Genomic DNA, 24,048 nt, shown 5'->3' on the forward strand with positions numbered 1-24,048 from the left:
TCTCTCTCTCTTGCTTCACTATTCACTTCCCACGTACACACACACTATAAGCACTCTACTCTTACAACAACTGGCTCGAGAGAGGGCCATTCGGGTTTGGCACACGGGAGAAGTTGTAATCTGCAACCTCACCGCTAGATACCGCCAGATCCTACACACTGTTCCTTTAAGAGGTTTTAATGTTTTGTTCTACAATACAGTATATAATACATCAGTAAATATTCCACTCATGAATTTTGAAGCTTTTACGTGTTTTAAAAAATGTATTCACACATCAAAAATCATAGTAGTGGTGTTCATTTGTGGAGATTATTTTACGGAACAAAACGTGTAAGTATCATAAACGTTTGTTTGCCACAGAGATTATTTTCTGCAATAATCCAAAACCCAATAGAAAAATTCCATTGGCTTTTTGTCGAGGAAACCAGTGTGATGCTAACTTCCTGGTTGGCCTACAAAAATACGTCATCCCTGGAGCACTCTGTTGGAATACACACACAGAGCAAGTTCTTTACCTAGACTTCAGAGCTGACGCATGTTTTTATTCAATCTCTTCAGCACTTATCTGGGCTGAGGAGAAATTAACAAAAGGCAAACAGACAAAGATGTCGCAAAATGGCTGAATAACATGTTAGATCAATACCATCGTCTGCTCCTGCCATCAGGCAGATCTTTCACAATAGACAAGGAATAAAAAGAAAAAAACCTCGGAAATCCTCTCAACTGAAAATAATAATGTGGCTTTATCTGCGACAGATACTATCTGCTGTTGGGAAGTAGAGCATGATGTTATAACCTGTGCTCTATGACTGGAGGAAATACTCTGAATGGGAAGCAATTTATTTCCGTGTGTATGTTGGGGCACCCGCAGTCACAAAATGATCAATTGCTCATTATGACTAAGGCGAAAGGGTTAGAATATGATGATCAGGACAATTTCTGCTCTACGCCACATTTGTTTTTTTATTCATGTCCGAGATAAGGGAGAAATTCAAGTAATGTCATGCTTGGTCTTTCAGGCCTGTACGCCTGGACCAGTCATGCGTTGATGCCTTTGATTGGCCAAATAACCTCATTGGCAGCCTCCATTCCTGTTCATTTCACAGTTCACTCTATTACTTGCATGAGCAATTACAGCTCGGTGTTGTTGTTTGGTATTGTTTGCCATTATTGTGTGAGTGTGTGTGTGTGTGTGTGTGTGTGTCTGTGTGTGTGTGTGCAGCTCTCGATTGGAGAGCATATTCTCCGATGTTCCTTTCCAGACTGTCACCTTTCTTAATGAGCTTCAGCGGGTTCCTGAGGAGGTCGAAACGGACACCATTTAGCATTTAACGCCCATTAGCGCCTGTGATGTGACCTAATTGAGCCGAAGCAATCAGACTGCCTGGCCCTTTAAGTGCGAAGAAGTGAAGTGAATTCGAGGCAATTTCTGTATATTATGGCTTGTATGACATTGTGCGCTAGCTCGAAGCAAAAGACTATGACGAACAGATGGAGAGCTGCGAGTACAATTTCTGGCGAGTTCTGAAAAACAATTACAGCTTAACAAAAATGTTCACCATGTTTCTTGTCCTTTTTTTCTAGTTGTCCTCTCTATTTCTAAGCTCTCCCTCCTTTAGCTGGCCAGCTGCTAGCCTGTGGCTCAGTAAAATTGGACAGGTGAAGCGGGACAGCGGGGCGTCACTGATACACTTCGACAGAACCGCAGGCTGTTCAGTCTTCGATCGGCTCATCGGGCGAGAACAGAGGTGAAATTGTACCCCCCTTTAAAAGTAGTTCATGTGCTCTGCAACGGTGCTGTATTTGTTTTATTATGCAGCCGCAGTTATTAAGGTGAATTATGTGTTTTGTGTCGAACGGGGACCGCGCCGCACTCCCCTTTTTCGTCTTTCACTGCACAGATCAGGCAGCAGGCAGAGTGCAGCGCGGCCCGGGTTCAGCAGTGTGGAACAGCTATTCAGTAACACTCTTTTCAAGATGTGCTGAGGTTGAAATATGAGCATTATGAACCTGTCTTCTGGTTGAGAATAGATTCCTCCGCAGGCCTGTAAAGTTGCTTTTGCAGGAGACATGACTTACAATAAGAGATGGTGCAAGTGTCCTTGTGAGTGTCAGAAATCAATTACGCTATGTTTCCCTTGTGGGTCGGAGGGTAGTATATATGTATATGTGCAAGTGTGTGTCTCTGTGTGTGTGTGTAGGAAATACGGTTGCTTAAGCTTCCATTGTGTCAGGGAAGAAGTTTCCACTGCGACTTTAATGCAGTAGAGAGGATAGTGGGAGAGAGGGAATTCAAAGTTGGTTAAAGATGCCTACTGAAAAACTGGCTGGTCTGGAAACACAATACATGTATGTTGTCATGCAGAAACAGTCATAAATAAACCCGCATGCACACAAAGCATTCACTAAGATCACTGGGGGGTATTTGAGTTCAAAGGATGGTAACCATATCTCTGTGTGTGTGAGAGTGTGTTATCTGCAGGAATGCTGTCGGTCGTCATTCCTATGCGTCTTTCCACTCGTGTTTAGACAGGCTGCGTCTCCAGCTGGGTTTGTGACAGAATGGGTACAATGGTACAACAAAATAGATGCAGTTGTAAAGCAGGACAAAACACAGTGCAAATGTACATCAGGATTGAGACAGGAAAAACAGGCCTACATCACTGGAATCTCACCCAACTCCTTTTTTGTGCCTCTCAAGCTGCATTAGCACCTTTTCAATTAAAAGCTTCGCAACACAGGAAAATACTCAATATTTATATTCCAAAATATCACACATTATCTAAGTAAAGCTCTGGCAAAAGGGTGTCTTTTGAGTTGCGCTCACACCCCGTAGGCTCGAAAGGCGGCTGTAAAAAGCGAAAGCAGGAGTAGTTTGAGAAGTTTCTGTGGACCTGACTTTTTTTCCGCCTTGAAATCGTGTCACCGTGCGGTGGAATCTACTGTAGCTGACATAAATGTAAGCTGGCAACAGCTGCTGTTCTCTGTGAGGGAGCAACTTTTTACAGTCAACAGTCGAGCATCAAGCGCGGGTGAGCGTTTGATAGTCAAAAGAAAACACTTTCACTTTTTAAATCAAAGGAATTTTCAATTCTATGTTTTCACACATTTTGAAAGCGTCACATTTTTTCATCTGATGCATATCGCTGTTTGAAATGAAAGTCGCTGTGCATCAAGGATTCCTTATCAGCCAGCTAAATAAATCACTACAGCCAGACAAAAAATGAACAATACATGGATAAAGTATTAAACATACGGGTGTGTTTCGATGAGGCAAATTTGTTCAGTCAAGCTTGCATTGGGGTCAACAAGCGATAGTGATAAATACACAGATACAGAAAGTATGACTTGCAATGAATTTAATAGGAGTTTAAAAGGATATGCTAAAGAAAGTGGAGCAAATGTGTCTGGGCCTTAAGAGATCGGTGCAGAAACAAAAAGAGAATGCATGGAGTGACGTTGAGATTGGGGAAAGGCTAGGATAAAGAAGGGATAAGATAAGTGTTTAATTTAGAGTTTGGGGAGCAGATAAAGAAGGACTGACAAACAGATAACGTCAAGAGTCTGTGCAACGTCAGGCGGACGCCCCCCTCCTCAGCTGATGCAGGACTCGTAGGTGGGCACCATGTACTTGATGTTTATGAAGGCGTTCTCCCCTCCGTAGCGCTCCAACACCTCCAGAGTCTCCTGGATCAGGTCCCCAACATTCTCCCTCCTCTGCTGGCTGTAGTCGATGCCATCTCCGGAGTTGACTATAAGGGACGAGAAAACAGAGTCAGACACAGCTTGAGGGAAAAACAAAGATATTTTAGCTCAGTCGGGGTCATCGCAGACTGCGAGCTTGATGTCAGGGCTCACAAAGCACCACCTGTGGCCACGCCGCGACGCTTTGCTGCAGACAGACAGAGTGGGCAAATGCCATCCTTCCATCCGACTTCAAACCCACTGGACAGACTGAATTTAATTTACTCCTCTTTTACGCCGCGGCCAGTTGGGACCGGAACGGCGGCAGAGTTTTTTCAACTGTTCAGCTGAAAGTTTAATGAGGCAAGCCTGCAGGGAGGAGAGCGGCGGAAAAGGACGTGTGAGTTAGAGGCGGTGCTGCTGTTGCACAATGCTGCACAATGATGCGCACGAGGCATGAGCGGTGACCTGGAGTCCCGTTCCACAGGTAGGAATGTGTGTGTTTGTAATAGAATCAAAATCTGAAACGGAGAACAAATTCAACAGTATCAAAATGTCCAATAATGAAAAGCGTCTTGTGTAGTGTTTTTTTTTTGCATTTTCCAGGTGTTTGTATGAGTGGTAAATGAAAAAAATAGACTCAGAGAGCATAATACACTCAGGGCCAATCACAATACAGCTAGAAAGCTGCAGAACCTCCCCTCCCCCAGGACACACACACACACACACACATAGACAGTGCAGTGAAACACACAACATTGTACAATAGAGCTCTAGAGTGCTGGGGGAACTTGTTATCGAAAAAACATTCCTGAGGTGTCCAGCCTCCTTCTCCTTGCTTCTTCCTCCCTTTCACCAGCAGGCACACTTAAACACACACACACGGATCGCGACTTTATCAGCACACAGCAAACTGCCAATCTCGTGGCACTGCACTGGGGGCTCAAAACACTTTTCAGAGGGAGGTAAATATAGAGAGGAATGAGGCATACACACACACACAAACACACTGACGTCCAAGTTTGTTGCAAAAAATGTCCTGTTCAACTAAAATATCCTGGAGAGAAACTGTGGATTTATTTCTGGAGGCTATAAAATGAAACAAAGAAAAGCGGTAAGAGAAGACAAGAGTGTATTACGAAGTGTAAAACTGTGACGTGAGAAATTAACAGCAGCACTTTAAGGAGGACCCCTCAGCCCCTTCTTTCACTCCTAATTAGACCTGAGGAGAGAAGGCGACATTAAACCTCTCTCCGACTTCTTCCTAACACTCATCCTCTATTCTTTCTCAATCTTTTCTAATCTCTCATCCTCCCTGACAGACTCAACCTTCCCTCTCTCTCTCCGTCCCCTCGTCTTTCCACCCATCCATGGCCTCCTCATTAAAACACAAAGAGAGCCGATCCCATAAAGTGGGCTGTTAAGCAGTAACACGTCTATGATCTCAGTCTGCTGCACTCCCTTTCCACTCAGGATCCTCTCCTGTTTTACATGAGAGCGACGGGGGGAGAACTCTCCAGCCGCGATTTGACCGTTTGTTGGCCTAGAGACGCAGTGCGACTGCAACAGCTCCGGCTTTATTTAGCGGCTATTTACTGTTTTCCTTTCGGAGAAACGAGAACAATAACGGCACAGGCTCAGGAATGCAGGCTTTTAAGAAAAGCTTGTTCTGTATCTAAACTCAGGTTTTTTATTCTTGAGCTAGCCACAACACAGGCGTCTGCACCCTACTAGTTAGCACAATCTTAAATAGCATCTAAAATGCAGCCATGTGAGCAATAAAATAAAAAAAAAAAAGCAATCAGGGAGGAATGAGTATGTTTGGGGCGGGAGAGTGGTGAAAAAGTAAAGAATAAAGTGACAGCAGTCAGCCGGGTCACTCTAACAGTCTGTTTCAGATGCATGGGGTGTGTGTTTGTGTGTTCATGCATGTTGGTGTAGGTTAAAAAGCCAGGCCTGTGGAGAGCCACCCTCTGTTAGAGTGAAAATGAGCAGCCAAAGCCGGCCCAGAGGGAGAGCTTGGCCTTCAGACTGGAGAACGCGGGGCGCCGGGGAAGAGGTGCGGCTTGGGAACCAGCAAAGCTCAGACCCGTTTACTGGGGCCTGCAGGGGGGAGCAGGGAGGTCCTGCAAGGGGGGAATTGTTGCTGTTGCTATACTGAGACTTTCAGCCCTTTCCAAGTGCATTTCTGTTGCCGAGCCGTCGGGAGGCCAGCAGCATCAAAAGGAAGAGGCCAGAGGAATTTGCAACGATTCTCAATATTTAAAGAGGAGAAAAGGGAGAAGTGTGTTTAAGCGGGGATGGAGGGAAAGGAAGGGAGGGGAAGAGGCGAGGGTGTTAAAAGCTGCCGCTGCAAATGTCCTTCAGCGAAATAACTTTCGCTCTTCTTCTTCTCCCCCCCCCTCCCTGTCTTTTTTATTCTCTGCTTATGGCAATATCTGCAACCCTGGGCAGACAGAGAGAGGAAAAAAAAAAATCTTTAAAAACAATCATAATAAAAACTCCCGCCCTGTGAACAGAAGGGAAAAGGCCCTAGCAGGAGTTGGCTGGCTGTTCCTCTGAGGAAGAGGAAGGGTCGATACAGATGCAGACATTTGCTTTACAGAAGGTGGAGGAAGGAAAGGCCGGTGGCACAGAAAAGGTCTGTCTGTCTGTCTGTCAAACAGCCAACATGACGTATAATTAGTGTGTGCTCTGTATAACGCCACATAGTGGACGCAGGAAGTGGTACAAAATTGACAATATGTCATTTCCAGCGCCACGCACTCAACGCAAAAACCACCTAACTCGTGCTCGCACTATCTGACGGTTAAGGAAATGCACAGCAGCGTCAACCGGTGTCCCTCCAGTACCCCCAACGTGCACATGGGGCGAGGGCATGGCCATCTATCTATCTATCTATCTATCTATCTATCTATCTATCTATCTATCTATCTATCTATCTATCTATCTATCTATCTATCTATCTATCTATCTATCTATCCTTCTTTTCATTAAGGCAACAGGGGCTGTGCCTCTCTCTGCTGTGATTTCTGCCGAACCCCACCAGACCAACACTAAACTACGCACAACAACAGCTGCAGCCTTCCTCTTCCTCCACCCTGCTCTCTCGCTCCATCCGTCATTCCCCACGGTCCTAAACAACCTGTCTTCCCACATCAAGCTGAAGACAAGCAGTCACAGATGCAGCCGGTGTTTCCTCCAGACTAATTTCAAATATATAGAGTATAATATGCACTGTTGGGAACTGTAGCTTAATGGATGACAACTGTAACAGAGCTGTGGGATTTCTGGCCGAGGTTAGCATGCGCCATGTGTATGTTGTGTGGTTATATAATCCCCTCTCCTGCCAGGGACCAGGTGACACACACACTGCAGCAGCTTTTGGCAACTTTAGCTCAGAATTCCTGATTCGACATAATATCAACCCACCTGCCATTGTTTCTAATCAACTTAGCCCTGAAGTTCCTTAGGAAAGCAGCTTAGAGAGGAGGCCCCCCAACACAATACGCTCTTTGATCCCAGCTGCCAGATGTACAGCAGAATCAATGAATGTGAGAGACCTGGGGGTTTTTTTTCAAGAGGGTTTGGCCTTGTTTGAAAAAGGAAATGGAGGAATGAAGGTTACGAGTGCGATGCAACAGCTCGAGTGCCAGGAATACTTTGTGCACAAGTTGCACGGCTGAGGGTGTGAGCGCATGTGTTCTTCCTCATTCTTATTCTTTTCTTATCACCAACCACTAATAACCCTCCAACCTAATGTTTTCAGGGCTCCATATCAGCGTAAGACTACACATTATCTTTAAATATATTTTCTCATATAGGCTATATAAAAAGGGATCTTATTTTCCCTTGGGAATCAATGGGAAATATGTTAAAAATCACTTTTAAATACAGCTTTTACCTTTGAAAACAATTCTATTTTTAATTGTTTCCTCTCTTCTCCTTTTTTAAATTTTTTTATTTTTTTTTAAAAGTGATATATCATGATCCGTCATAACGGTCATAGATACCATCATCAATGAGCTGAAAAATCTATTATAAAAAAATCTATCGTTATTATTCCTATTAATTTTAATCATAATAGTCTGTAGATTATTTTTCTTCTGTGCCAGCTGAAGGTGTAGAAGTGTAGTTTTCAAATGTTTTCTTAGAGAGTCAAATTGATTTCATTCATACCACCATTTTTGTTTAGGCTTTAAAAGGTCTAAAATTGAAACATTATACTTTCTAATATCAATAATAAATACACCAAAACTACCTGAACAAAGCCTGAAATGTTAAGAGTCATGTTCATACTTTTTTCTTTCTCATTTAGGTTTAAGTTAAATTTAAGTTAAAGGTTTTCTCTATTTTTTTTGCTAAACTTAAGCTGGGAAGCACATGGATGATCTGTAGTAAATAAATACTATCTTTACTCTCCTAATCTTTACTATCTTCTCTATACAAAATAAAACAAAAGAGAAGAGATATACAAACATAAGTAAATGCACACGTGGGTTGAAAAAAAACCATGAGGGCTTGTAAAACTCACCTTACAGTGAAATTAAAGTGTGAATACTATGTATGAACCAGGCCATAAGAACAAGGAGAGGCAGGGGAGCAAAGTGGTGGCGAGTGTGTGACGGAGGGTTTAACGGTGTGAGGAGGTGGAGGGGAGTGGATGAGACCACGGGAGGAGGCCTGTGCTTAACAGCAGGGCTCTAATTAAAAGGGCATCACAGTTGGGCGCCAGGCAGGCCTCTCATAAAGAGACTCACACTGGCGGAGAGGTGGGAGACACCAGGTGTGTGTTTGTGTGTGAGACTAACCACAGGTGTCCTCAAAGCAAAGGCAAGACGGAGTGGAAGGAGAATATCCTAGCAGTATGCATGTGCACGTAGTGGTTATTATGTAATTGTGTGGGTATTGTTTTTACGCATGCAGACGCATACACATGGAGATGCACACCCACGAAGACAGAGAATTAAGTGTACCTCTATAATTACATGTGACAAGGACAGAAAGAGCAAGAGGGCAAGACAGGAAGGGATGAGTGTATGAGTTGGTTTAGTAGTAAATATAGTAAAAATATAGGAAAAGGTAAAAGTAAAATATATATATATTTAAAAAGTACAAAAGTTATTATAGCTGTGGAGCTAGAACAGTGACAGTAAGTTTTATCATCGCAAATAAAATTTGGCATTGACTAAAGAAACATTGGCACTGAAAAAAGTTCCACTGAAAAATAATAAACAGGCATTAAAAATTATTTTATTTTTATGTTTTTTGTGTTTTTCAGTGACATTCTTCTGATTTTTTTTCTTCATGTCACTTGTTTTTCAGAGGCAGTTTTTTTTTTTTCAACTTGTTTTCAGTTTCAACTTTCTGTCACCTGTGAGGTGTTTGAGGGGATGGGGCATGGAGAGCGTGATTCACATATAATCTGCATACTAAGGAGAGAATGTCACTCTTCTGGACCCACAACTCGCACCGAAGCCTTCGACACGACCACACAACACATGGTAATGTCTTCCAATGGTCCTTGTGGACAAAAGCGGTAGTGTTTCAGAGCACCAGAGTCCCTTTAGAAAACCTCTCACTTTACTGCAGCTCCAAGGCTCCCAGGTTGGACTGGTGGAGCAGCGAGGCAAAGCTCTGTTCCTGGCCGAAGGTGGAGCTGCTGCTGCCGCAAGAGGAGGAGTTTCGACTGCAAGGAGTTTCTGTTGAACCTGTATGATTCCGTCTGATTTCACGCAGAAAATGGAAACACTCCAGTAAAGTACCAGTACTACAGTGCGATTGCTTTGTTACACCACCTCGGTCTCAAACCCTCTCCTTTCCTCACACTGGTGTTTCCCTCTGCCAAAGTCCCCAACCCCCTTTTCCCCTAATGGATAATCCAGAAGCTGACGGACAGCACAGCTGTGGCTCACACACACATGCTCACACACACACACACACGCACACGCACGCGCACGCGCACACGCACACACACACACACACACACACACACACACACACACACACACACACACACACACACACACACACACACACACACACACACGCACAAACACATATATAGAGCTGGGCCCATTCCTACTCGGTTGCTTTTCCATCTCAACCTTTGTGTGTAATCAATAATAGCATTTCAGCTTAACACAGCTAGCCACAATGAGGGCCGCAGTTTCAGACACATCACAATACAAACACACACACACACACATGCACGGATATCCACATGAGGTAGCGAGCAGAGAGGTAAAACAATAGGCTTATGGCCAGCAGTAGTTTATTAAACCCCCAACCGCTCCAGCAGCCATCATCTGACTGCTCATGCTTACTGAAGTCTAACCTTTGCTGTAGGTCAGTGATCTCATTTTCCATGTGTTCATCCAGCACAGCAGTGCTCAGTCTATAGGCTAGCTGCAGCTCAGTGCCATTTCGACCCGCTGAAAAGTTGGACATCAGCAAAGCAGTATGCCAGGTGGAGGAAAACGTGTCTAGGTCAGGTTGCAGAGCAGAAAGTGAAAGTGGAGGAATGTGTGGACAAGGTTGAGACAAAGACGTAACCTGCTGAGGATGCTCCTGAGCTGCACGGGAGCTAAAGCTGTTAGATTCCCATCGATCTGGCTCCCACTGGCTTACTAGTCTACATCTGTATGTAGGTATACAGCGATTGAATTCCAATTCCACACTTCCGCCAAAATCGTGCCATGTCTTTGGCTAATCTTTCCTTAGAAATCCCGGGGCTGTGGGAGGGATTCAAAGCCCTGCTAGAAGAACTCTTCCACACCTCAAAAAAACCTCCTCTTGCTCATTTCTTTTTCAATTAGCCAACGAGGCCTAGCCATGACCGAGAGCAATATCAGTTTGCGCCATTTAGTCATGGTATTAATGCACAAAGAGGGCTCATCTTAGATGATGGATCAATGCTATTTTCCAAGCTGTTAACATGTCCATTATTGTTTCAATTACCACCACTACGATAATGGTTATCCCAGTCCCATCTCATCCAATTGTAGCCTGATACATGCATCTGCGAATCAGCTTCAGTATGCCTGTCACAGCCCTACAGGTATGAGTCATCTTGTGTTATGTTCACAGGTATATCACGCTGATGGCTTGGCTGGGCAGCTACTTTTTAATTATTTTCAAATTAGATTACACATTTTTCAGGGTGCACAAGTGCGCGTGTGTCGGTGACAAATTATCTTTGCAGCCCGCTGCAGCAGATGGTTTCATCTGGGGCCAGGAAATAGAGACAGGGTATTTTCTTATCACAGCTATGGTCAGAGAAGAGGGCCGAGCATAACCCAGCGCTGCCTACAGACCGGCACCACCAGTAAAGCTGTAAATCTACACTGAATTCAAGAAGCTGCAACTGCTGAGGTTCAAATAAAACATCCTGAAGTCTTGGTGTTCTCATGGAACAAACATGCCCAACATACCATCTTTCTCCCGAGAGAGTTAGGGATAATGGGTGAACAAAAGAAGACTGCAGTGGTGTAATACACACTCGTTCTGTCTCTTGCGATCACACTCGTAAGAATAAATGTGATTAAAACCTGCTGCAACTTTGTCTTTTATAATAATTCTCTGTCATTTTCTCACCTATTTAGCCATTCAAAAGCCACACTCCTTTAGAAGGTGGAAACATACACTACAGTGGAACGAAGCAAAGCGTTTTAACAGTACAGCCTATACCACAGAGGACCTAGCCTTTCCCACTCTGCCTGTCTGCGTCTCTCCCAGGCTGGGAGGAGAGTGTCAGTGCTGTCAGGTGCGAGTCAATGCCGTCAGATGCGATCTCATTACGGCAGCTTACCTCAAGGTTAGCAGTGGGCTGCTGGCTAGGCACAAAATCGATCTGCACCAGGGACAGGCGTTAAAGGCCACCGCGGTGTGTGCAGTGCGCCGCACACCCGGACACAAGCCAAACAAGCACTGCGCTTTGAAATGCAAAGGTTCACTAATACGAGTGTAGGCACAGAACATGTAGACACAAAGCTCCGAAGGAACGCCGTGATGGAGTCAGACTCATTAACACATTGTAGGGAATTACCTCTCCTTTAAACTTTCTAATGCAACAAGCAAACATTTCACCAGCAACCATATCATTGTTTTTTTCTTTATTCTTACAAATGATGGAAGACCCTTTATCATCATTGCAAAAATAAATAACATATTTGATGCTATTCCTTAAAAGAGGGTCCTAAAACATCAAAAGCCTGCGCAAATATATCCCATCATACATTCCTCCTCGCCTGTTACCTGTGTGACCCACAGGTTACGTCAGATAATAACATCCCCAACGGCACAGTCCTCTAATAATGTTGTCGCTTGTTGCATCAAGCGGATGAATGTTCACTCGCGGATGACAGCAGAAAGACCGTCTTCTACTTTCTAACATGTTTGACAGGAATCCAGTAAACATCGACGAGTTGATGCTTCAATCCATCAGACCGTCAAAGTTTATCTCAAGAGTTCAAAGCAAAAATGTCCACCTTTACGCATGTTTGTCAGGAAATATCACATCATTTATTCCTCAGATCTGAGCATACATAGACATCAAATTAATGGTTGTCACAAATAATACATAAAAAAGCAGGGAATGTTATTTATTCTTATTGTGGGTGTCTTGCGACCTTCAGTAGCAGAAGGTAATAATGAAGAAGTTAATATTCCTAGGAAACAGCTTGGTTGTTGTACCTTTGCTCTGGTAGCAGGTGTACATACGTGGATACTGGCGCCTTGCTAAGGCCTCTCCGCATCCCGTCCTCTCATTTACACATCTCAATGTGTGCAGAGAGCATGTGTTCGAGTTGCTACAGCTACTCTGTTTTTGTGTTTTTGCTTTGTTTTTTTTTCAGATTCACTTTCCTCTTGGAAATGGAGGCTTTTGAATGAAACATTACAGCACAGCTTGGACACCGTGCGGCTATTGTATTTCATTAACACCTCCACTGTGCAACAAATAGCACGCTTATACTCACATTGTAGTCTAAACAGCGTTAATAAACAGATTAATGTAATATCAGTTTAATGTCCTGAGGAGAAAGCTTATGAAAATAAGAGAAGGAGAACTGAAAGTGTTTGCTACTGGAGAGACTTTCCTGGTGTTGCTTGTGAGGAATTTCATTTGATGTTTGTGGAATATAAAAGTGTACAAAATCAAAAGGCAGAATTCAAATTAAGGCGTACCAATTTAAAACCCAGTATTCCAGGTCTGTTACTCAAATCACGCTTTCTCTGATTTTGATTTCTACGATATCATTGTTAACATATTTACATGACAGTAACAATAGACAGACTTAAAATTAGTTTGTAATGGATTTATGAACTTGCCTTTAAAAGCATTAAATGAGAGATAAATAATGCACCATGTCAAGGCCATGAGCTTCATCAGGTTGAGAGTGAACGCTCTGCTGCTTATACATCACCCATTTAACTGTAGATTGATCTACAAACAGAGAAAAGGGTTGGGTCAGGTGAATTAAGGGGTTTATTTCGACCAAACCAGAGTTGGTGATTGTTGGAACAGTGGAAAGACTAACCAAGACGGTTTTAGTGAGTTTTTCTTTGTGTCTGTCCAGTTTGAATGAAGTGTGTTTTACGATCAGCTAACAAAGCAGTTAAGCCTGTCTTAGTTCAGTGAAAGACAGAAACTTCAATTCAGTTGTGCGGTTGTATTTTTTTTTTTGTTTAATAAGGAAAGTAGGTGTAAGAATTAGGGCTGTCAATCGATTAAAAATCACGATTAATCATTTTGTATCTGTTTAAAATGCACCTTAAAAGGGAGATTTCTCAAGTATTTAATACTCTTATCAACATGGGAGTGGGCAAATATGCTTGCTTTATGCAGCATACAATGTATGTATATATTTATTATTGGACATCAATTACCAACACAAAACAATGACAAATATAGTCCAGAAACCCTCACAGGTACTGCATTTAACATTAAAATTATGCTCAAATCATAACATGGCAAACTCAAGCCCAACAGGCAACAACAGCTGTCAGTGTGTCAGTGTGCTGACTCGACTATGACTTGCCCCAAACTGCATGTGATTATCATAAAGTGGGCATATCTGTAAATGGGAGACTCGGGAGTACCAATAGAACTCATTTACATTCACCTGAGGTCAGAGGTCAAGGGACCCCTTTGAAAATGGGTTTGGAGCGTTATTTAACCTCCTTTGCGACAAGCTAGTATGACATTGTTCCTCAGGTTTTTCTAGTTTCATATGATGCCAGGATCTTCACTCTAGCTTTAAAACTGAGCCCCATAGAACCTAAAGACTGCAAGTCGCATTATCGTGTTAAAGAAAATTAGTAACGTTAAAATGAATTGACTGCCCTCGTACAAATAGTTCCTTCTTGACATTTTGAGAGTTAATTTTGTTTATTTTTCAGACTAAAAACGCTAAGAGCTTGTGGAACGTAGCAAACTTATTGGAGTTAACACATTTCCCAGCTGAAACTACGATTGCCAATATCATTGCCGGTTGTTGGGCTGACAGTGGCCGGTTAGAAATTTTGTACATATCGCCCAACCCATATTGCAAAGGCTTTACAACTGGACAATGGAGAGGCTGGGGGTAGAAACGGGCAGAAAAGAGTTAAGATGATCAGAATAAGCTCAGGATGTCATAAAGCAAGTCAGAGTCATCTGAAAAACATAAAAAAAAATGATAAAACAGGGCTGCTGAAGCTGGAACGACCTGGACAACAAAGAGAGGTATGGAATCGGAGGAATCGCTCTCGTAAGGACAGCACATGTCCAGACAGAAAATCATGTGGGTTTCAGGTGGAAAAACTGACACGGATGGAGAGACGGAGAGAGAGAGAGAGACGGAGAGAGGGAAGAGTGACAGCGACAGGAGACCGAGCGGCGTAGCAAATTCAAAGAGCGATTCCATTTGTCCTCTTCACTCATCACAAGAGGAACATTTGAAGTGACACACTCATTTAAGTCGGTGACAAATCAAAGTCTATCACTGATATTACCCTAAAGCGCAGCAAGTATCCTCTCTGCACTTCACATTTTTGCAAGTCATTGAAGGAACGCGATTGTAGTTTAAACATCAAAGGAATAAGGTGTGCTTTAGCTCCTCAGACAGTATTATCTCCCCTCACCAAAAACAGTGTCATTACTGCAGCACTGTGTGGAAACACTGGCACACACACACACACACACACACCAGCCTACACAGTAACTCACACACACACACATTTATGTCCATAAAATCACTTTAGTCTTCATAACCACTTTAGCCTTGGAAGCTGCCATCGATGGAAGGACAAACACACACACACATTCACTCAGAAGAACGACCGGTGAGCGGTCCAGCCCTTCCATTAGCCTAATGAAGTGGCTCCCTAAGATGGATGACATGACATCACCTCAACCACCAATTACAATATCACCCCTAAAAAACCTTCCACTAAAAGCCCCGCACCTCCCCCCCGACTCGCCCCCCCCACCCATTGCTTACTGCACCAAATGGACGATGAGCCTTCCAGGGCCCATTCGGCCCCCTCACAACACTTTTATTGGTCTGGTTATTTATCTCTTTAATGCAATTGGCTGGCGTGGATGCCTATGGATGCGGAGGGCTAGTAAATCACGGTGGGTTGGGTCGGCGGAGTGATTAAAAGAACTTTGGTTCAACAGTGACAATGGCACCAAGCGGACGGCCAGCGGTCCGTCTGCATTCAGAGCAGGAGGAGGCTACAGGAAGCCTGAGAGCAGCAGCTCCCGGGGGACATGGACGAAGGAGAGTAAGAGCCCAAGTCCACTCAAATGCAAATGAATATGGAAATGCATTGTCTTTTTCTCCATTTACACAGGAAATCAAGTTTTTCACCCACTTTCCCAAACACCCTCTCTCTTTACATGGATAAACAACAGGTCAAACAGAGCTTTTCAGGAGATGTGATTGCAGCTCTGGTGACAAACACTCTGAAAATGGCCCTGAAAATGCTGTAAATCTGATTTCCATGCTCGCTTTGAAGAGACGCACATGCCTTTCTGTTGTTTTGGCATTTCAGTGTGGATGGCAAACTTTAAGAAAAAACACTGAAAGGCACACAAACTTGAGCGTAGAAATGGCCTAAAAACACTTCCTGGTTGATGGGACATAATCTCCTCTTCGCCCACTCCATCCCAGAAGGACAAAGACGAGTGTTTATGGGTGGAAGGATGCAGGTACAGGCATCCATAAACAGTCAGTGTTTTACAGGCAGCAGCACGGCCCGAGGGTCTGTCAAGGTTTACGAGGGCCCAGGCCCTTTAAAGCAGGAGTGTTTAAGTGAGGTATTTACATAAAGCAGGGCAAGGTGGCTGCCGTAAGCAGGCTTCACACCAGTACAGGAACGTTTACTGTTTGTTGATAAATTCAAACTGACATGTCACCGCTAAGAACAATCTTCCTGTGCGTGTGGATCTAAATTATAAAGAAATTCTCTTTTAAACAAACATTTGTGATGTAAAATATTTCCGAAATATGAAGGACAAAATGTAAAACACTGTATTTTTTGCACTGTAGAAGCTGTGGTGTGTGTAGTACATCTCAAAAGCCTACAGCCCTTAAAGTATAAACTGTGATACCACAAATCTTTGTTGCACAAGCGCATGCAATTAAAACCCACACAGTCTCACTCAGCTCCAATGTCAATTTGGCCTCTGTCATCATCGGACTTTCCACACTTTGTGCCTTCAGCCAGCTTTCTCCCTTTTTTCTCCAGCTTTGTGACTGATGAAAACACAATAAAAAGCTATATGGAAAACAGGCTTAGCTGCCCAACTGGAGCATGCGTGTGTGGGGGGTTTATATTATTGTGTGTCACCTTTACAGTATGTTTACTTATTATTAGCAGATGTCCAAACAGAAGCAGAGGGAGAGGGGAGAGGAGGGATGAGGGGAGTATTGAGATGTGCTGGGACAGCAGTACCACCCCGATGTGAGTCATAGGACACACTGTCAGCAGCCATCCAACATCACACACTGACTCATTACGCTGGAGGAGAAGAGATGACAACAGTCGCCGTGATCAAGGAGAAGGGAAGAGGCGCATCAGTGGGAGAAAAGACAGTGAGGACACAGTCAGCAGTTATGGCGGTGGCACTTCACTCGGCCCTACGCTGATGACGGCATGGAAACGCACAGATGTACCAAAATAAATACACAGCAGACTTAACATTGTTTTGTAGGGATGTCCATTCTTGCTGATCAAATTTAGTCATATATTACACATTTTATTTAGAGCTCTGTCCTAAGAAAAAAAAAAGCATCAGTCGTTTCAGCAAATGCCCAAAAAACAATACGCTTATGTTTCAGCCCTCCTCATTTCTTACTGGCAGTCAACTTTGGTTAAACCCAAACCACAATCTTTAGGGGTGCAACGGGTCACAAAACTCACGGTTGGGATTGTATCACTGTTTTGAGTCACAGATCAGCAGAACAAAAGGAGCAAATATAACTTTTAGAGATGCCCCTATCATGTTTTTTTGCCACAGATATGGATTGCCGATCGTCAATGAGCCATATCGATACAGATTGTCTTTGTTGTTGTTTTTAAATTTAAATGTGATCCTTTTACTTTGTTATTGTCAATCTATAGTAGTTATTGGCATAAAAACACACAATTCAAATGATTAGGAAATAAAAGATTGTATTTTTCTGATAAAAATAAATCTTGGTATTAGTAGTTCTAATGGTTGATTTAATGATGTATTATAAGCTGATTAGAGCTAGTGTTAGTAAATTAAACAGGTCATAATTTTCTCTCTGTTATCTATTTTATTTTGTTGTGAAAATATCTCCTTCAAACAAGTGGATTTATTCAAGTTTCTCGCCAAAAACTACATTTTACAAGATTACATTTGAACACATCATGATAACATTGGAATTTATCTTAGCCCAATACTCGTTTTTATGATATGTTAGCTGCACCAGTGCTGCCAACGTGAACTAGCTCTTCCCCCGCCGATTTCAACACGTATTTGTTGCTCACAGTGTAGCATTATCAGGGAACTACGACTAGAAAGCATTAATGCTGAGCTCACGATTGTATATTTTTACTGAATATCGTCCGATAACGATCAGCAGTAAAGCTTTATGTACGGATCACGGATCAACTACGGTCCGTCACACCACTACAGCATACATTTTGTCATTTAATTTAGAGGACTTATTGTTTAGTTGGGGTCATTTCAATTGTGCGTCTTCACAACATGGTGGAAAAATAAACCTTTATCATATGAATAATAAATTATTTCAGCATCTTAGATGAAGATGCAGCAATGGCAAAGTGATGGCGCTCTCTGCAACACCTTTGTCTCTACCAGAAAGCCCAAATAATCAGGACTGCTTAAAAAAAACCACCACCTGGTACGCTGACAGAAGAGACTAATTCATAACATATGCCATAACAAATGCCACATCTCAGGTGGGAAGCGAAAAATGAAATGCCATGATGTACCGGATTTAGAGACAAGACACTCGCGTTCATTTAATTATGTCATTTTCTTACACCCTGTTGAGAATATTCACATGCTGTAGCACTAAATGATGGAAACACACTGTGATTAGCATTTCGTTTTGCCACCTTTTTTGGAGATTATCTTAAAATATGCAGAACAAAGGACACCTTGTGTAACATCCTGACGCTTGACGCGTAACCCTATACAGATCACAGAAGGCTACACGTGTATATATGTGTGTGCTTTAAGATTTACTTCATTGTTATGTGTTCCCGCAGCAGAGGCCTTCTTACCGTATCCATATATCACCATGCAGTTTCTACACAACAACCATCTCCCCAGACAAACACTGTCTGTGGATACGTTGACATATAGTGGACAGGTTTTATTCATGAGGTGTGTGTGTGATGCATGCATGTCATGGCTAGTTGAAGCTTATCGGTTTTCCTCATTAGAAGCCGATGTCCGCGTCCGTGTGGAGCGCTGTCCCCTGGCCAAGTGGAAAGCAGGACCATTAGGTCGACAGAGAAGGGACCATTTATTTGGCTCTTTTCTGGCTGTGGCTGTATTATCTGCCGTGATGCTATTTGTCTGAGACCAGCCGAGCCGCCGCCGTGACAGGACGGGGGGGACGGGGGACGGGGGGGGGGGGGGGGGGGGAGATGAATGATGGTCTCCGCGACACGGCCAGTTTTGCTTCGCTGACAAACTGGGGCAAGAGCTGGAGGGACGCGGCGAGGAGAACGAAGAGAAAAGAGCGAAAGGTGGAGGCAGGGCAGGGAATGAACGCAGGCGGGAGACACCGCGGTAGCCGTTCGCCAGAGGACACAATTTACGGCACCTGTTGGCTGTGATTGATCAAAGGAAGAGGAGGAGAGGGTAATGGTGTGTGGTCTGACACGGGATGAAGTGATGGGATAGAGGAGAGGGTGCTTAAAACCAGAGACACGGAGAAAAATAGTGTGTGAGAACGGGAGGGATATTGGGATGGAGGAGGATAATATAGACGGAGTGCAGAGAAGATGGGGAGTGAGGAAACAAAAAAGCAATAAACCATGAGAAAGAAATAGAAGGAGAGTGGGAGACGCATAAAGAGAAAAGGTCGTTGGTGCAGGAATGTGTGAGGGAAAGAGACGGAGGGAATATATATTTGTCCCCTGATGGGAGTGTGTTAGGAGTCCATCTGTGGAGAAATGAGATCAGCGGCTGACTTAGTGGTAGAGGAAGACTTTGCTGCCCTGCGGCTTACACACTGACTCCAAACCCTCTCCCCCCCCGTCCCTCTCTTTCACTCTCTGCTCTCATACAACCTGCAGCGCATTTAATCTGCCGGACGATTCTGTGTGTGTATGTGTGTGTTCAGGTTTGTGTGTACGGGGACGCAAGCCTTATTACCCAGGCTCCTGCCCCACTCCACCTCTACATCAAATGACTAGGCCAGTCTCCTCCACTCGTCTCTCCTCACTATCTCTTTCGCTCCATCCCAGCTGAGACCACAGAGGAATCTCCTCATAGAATCACCCACTAAATCATCCATCCACCGAACAGACACCTTGGCAAACACTCTTACTGGGAGCTTTCATTTTCAATCTAAACACACACAGGACAGGCGGTGGGTGTGCATGCGCATATGTGTGTTCGGGGAGGGAGTCGACTAGAAAAGCAACATTCCTGTTGTGTTTGTTCATAGGAACTCCAATGCATTTGCTTTCATTTTTGATTAATCACAGGCAGGCAGCTATTTAACAATTCCATTAGTGAGTTTGCCGTGTTAAGTTCTCAGTAACTCACTAGTTTCCAACTAGTGATTTACTAAATTGCCATTAAAGGGGACATATCATGCTCATTTCCAGGTTCACACTTGTATTTGGGGTTTCTACTAGAACATGTTTACATGCTTTTATGTTAAAAACACATTATTTTTCTCCCATCTGTCTTTTTCTCAAAGACTTTAGTAACGGTTGCTAGGAAACATCAACAGCGCCGTCCAATCAAAAGCTCTGTAGCATCACAACCTGTAACATAACTGCAAAACAATAAAACACAGTTAACTGATCATTCTTTAAATTCAGATATGACTTTGATTTTGTTTTATATATTCATAGATGGAGAAATCTGTACGTAATATCAATGCAGTTTAGAATTACTGGGAACTATCCAATAATGCTAACGTAACCAACAATATTTACAGTAGTATAAAGTCATTGGCTCAGTGTTTTGTAATTTGAGGTATATCTGTTATTCAGGGCTGAGGTGTCAACCATATTCTACATTACCTCACTCTTTACTCTTAAAAGGGTAATATATTAGCAAGCCAACATTAGCGTTTTCAGCAGTATCAACGTAAACACTTACGTTATTACTAGGCCAAGTTTGAACTTACCAACAGCTAGTGCAACTGGTGTGTCCACTGTCAACGTATCCTCATACGATATCTTACGAAAAGTTATTCCTCATTTTTTGTGCGTTTTCTTACGACTGTCCTGCAACACGTGTCAATTTCCACTCGTTACATGCATGCGTCTTCACAGGAAACAACTTGGTTAGGTTTAGGCAACAAAACAGCTTAGTTAGGATTAGGAAAAGAACGTGGTTTTGGTTAAAATAACACCTAAAGTGGTACAAATAAATCATTAATGACTTCTGGTTTCACACAGGCTACTAACAACGATCTCCTGGGTAAAAGTCTGGTGCTTTTTGACCCACCCATCAACCCAGACCTCTTCCCTACACGCCATTTGTCGCTCTTTATACTTCCTGGTTCACTATGAGGAGGGTGAAAAGAGGAGATGTCACGCGTCAGCATCGCGTCACATCATTGAGGTACAACATATGCGGAGTAAAATCTGGTCTGCCTTCGCCAAAATTAAGCCAATAACAATGCACGACTGCAGCTCCAGCCTTGGTTCACCATTACCAGAATTACACTAAAATTAATTCCATGGATATTATACGAATTACAGTGCATTCACTTTTTGTAGTCATAGCTACGAACGGTGTACGAGAACAGCCTGCCACTGTGCATATGATCGCATTTATCTCACACACACACATACAGATAACCACACAAACCACAAGGTGAGCTAATGTTGCACCCAAACCCAATACAAAACGTCACCTGACACACACACTTACAGTACATGTAACACAACACAGGCAACCAGATGCAGAGAGAAACAGGCCCGGGCCTGGTGCCGGTGATGCGGTGACGGAGTGTTCCTGCCAGAGGGGAGCTAGAGGAGGGAGGAGAGGAAGGTGAGCCAGAGGGGGGGGAGGCAGATTAGAGCGCCTTGGGGCTGCTGAGGAGGAGAAGGAGGAAGAAAAGGAGGAAGAGAGATGAAACACGAAAGGAGAGCAGCCGAGGAGGTAGATCGTGGTTCGCGGAATGTGACTGAGATTACTCTGCCGCTGGGCTTACCTGATTACAGCACAGTGCTGGAGGACAATAAAAGACACATGGATTGGCGTGAACGGGCACGCGCACACACACTAAGAGCCTGAGGGGTCCAGCAGCTGCAACTCTCTATTCTGGATGGGTTTGGACATCAGGGTGTACTGTTTATGTCGACAAGCACATTACATAAGGTGTGCATGCGTTTACATTGAAGAGGAAGAAATACATCAGACGCATTACAGAGTTCACCGAAGCTATTCCTCCCCCTCACTCTTCTCTGGTTTCAGAGCAATCAACCATAGGCTCTTATAATACACACTCTCTCCTTGCTCAAACTTTCCTCTTGATCTATGTTTCATGCTCTGACTGGGGTGTACGAGAGCCGGAGCACACAGCCCTCATATAGAGTCACAAAATTATCCTGGCTTTATGAGGACGAGGAGGAGAGAGTAGTTAATTAATCACGAGTGTCTCATTTTCTCTTTATAACACTCTCATTTACTCTGTGGCTCATTTTTTTGTGTGTCACTCTCCTCTCACTGTCTTCTGTCATTGCTCTATCTATCTGGCTCTATGGGGTTTGATGAGCGTAGCAGTGGTTGTTGGATGCCAGCCTCATTCTATCCTCAAACAAACTGACCAACTTTGCACCTCAAATTGTGGATTCAAGCCTGCAAATAGCGTCTCAGCTGAATGGTTAGTCAATCTGAGAGAATGGATATTTTGTCATCGAGAAGAATCTTCAAATTGCACTCTGCTGTGCAACTATTGATTTGAAAGTTGGAGCTACATGTGATTTGTTGTGTCAAGGCAGTTGTTTTTGTCTTTCTACACAGACAGTTGGTTCAACTAGAGCTGAAACTAGTTTGAAGAAAATAAATCAGCACATATTTGGATTAGGGCTGTCAAAGTTAACGCGATAAGAATGCATTAAGGCAATTTTTTATTTAACGCCACTAATTTCTTTAACATATTAACGCAATCGATCTTTCGGATGTTGTAGTGGGCTCAGTTTTAAAGCTAGCGTGAAGATACTGGTATCATATGAAACCTAAGGAATCCATTGGAAGCTCGACACAATAGAATTTAAATATTACATTAACATTATATATTTAATACATTTTGGCGAGGAAAAACTGGCATGGCCGTTTTCAAAGGGGTCCCTTGGTCTCTGACCTCTAGATATGTGAATGAAAATAGGTTCTATGGATACCCACAAGTCTCCCCTTTACAGACGTGCCCACTTTATGATAATCACATGCAGTTTGGGGGAAAGTCATAGTCAAGTCAGAACACTGACACACTGACAGTTGTTGTTGCCTGTTGGGCTGCAGTTTGCCATGTTATGATTTGAGCATATTTTTTTATGCTAAATGCAGTACCTTTTGTGTTGTTAATTGATTTCCAATAATAAATATATACATACATTTGCATAAAGCTAGCATATTTGTCTGCTATTAAATAGTTGACAAATCTCCCTTTAAAGTACATTTTGAACAGATAAAAAATGTGTGATTAATTTCAGATTAATCAAGATTAATCAATTATGGACATCATGCGATTTAATCATGCGATTAAATATTTGAATCGATATATTAATATATAATCGATATATTAATATATAATAATAATATATATTTTAATTTCTGATTCCAGCTTCTCAAATGTGAGGATTTTTCTGCTTTTCTTTGTTTTATGTCAGTGCAAATTAAATATCTCAGGGTTTGTTCGTTGGAAAAAACAAGCAAATTGAATGCATCACATTGAACTTGCTAATGGAATTTTCTCACTATTTTCTGACATTGTATTGACTAAAACAATTAATCAAATCATCTGGAAAATAATGCTGAAACTAATCTTAAATTGCTGCCCCACTTCCACTTCTTCTAAAAGCTTTTCCTTGAACTGTTGAACAAATACAAATCATGGTACATTGTAAATCAATCCTGTGTGAGTTATGATCCCCGAATTTGGTCTTTTATTAAGATTATCACATTTTTAAAAGCATACTAATCTTCGGGGAAAAAGAATTTGACTTCCATGCCCGAGAGAGAGGGACGGAGTAGAGTCGATTAGTCATTTGTGGTGAAGATCATTTATATTAATAACAAGCGGGAGTGAGCCTGCAGCCGTGCCTCAGCTCATGTCCCTGTGATGAATGCTTTATTAGTTGGTTTCCAATCTTTCTTGAATATTTATTATTACTATACATATATAGAATTTATGCAGTCATGGGTTTCATTTTCCCGTTAGCGATTCCTTTTAATCTATAAGGGAGTGGTACAAACAATTAAATTCTTAGAGAAGTTAACATATTTATGTGAAGTAACACACGAGTGAGATATGTCTCTGCAAAAATGTGTCTCTTTAGTGTCATAACACACTCTACTGGAAAACAACAGATAAAAGTTAAATACATAAACGCCTTTCAAACTACATCCACTGCAATCTGACAGCCTGATATGAATGTTTGTCTCTATTCCAAGCAACGCTAGTG

General features: G+C 42.8%; 1 protein-coding gene across 1 annotated transcript in view; it reads right to left on the reverse strand.

Annotated features, from left to right (window-relative positions):
* Positions 1-3,342: 3,342 nt before the first annotated feature.
* The window catches only part of pacrg (PARK2 co-regulated), a 148,245-nt gene continuing 127,539 nt past the window's right edge, over positions 3,343-24,048 (reverse strand). Inside the window, exon 5 of the mRNA XM_074660828.1 lies at positions 3,343-3,752. Coding sequence (XP_074516929.1) covers positions 3,595-3,752 — 158 coding nt within the window. The 3' untranslated portion in view covers positions 3,343-3,594. The remainder of the gene's footprint in view (positions 3,753-24,048) is intronic.

Source organism: Sebastes fasciatus, chromosome 15, assembly GCF_043250625.1.
Source record: "Sebastes fasciatus isolate fSebFas1 chromosome 15, fSebFas1.pri, whole genome shotgun sequence".
Classification (NCBI taxonomy): Eukaryota; Metazoa; Chordata; class Actinopteri; order Perciformes; family Sebastidae; genus Sebastes; species Sebastes fasciatus.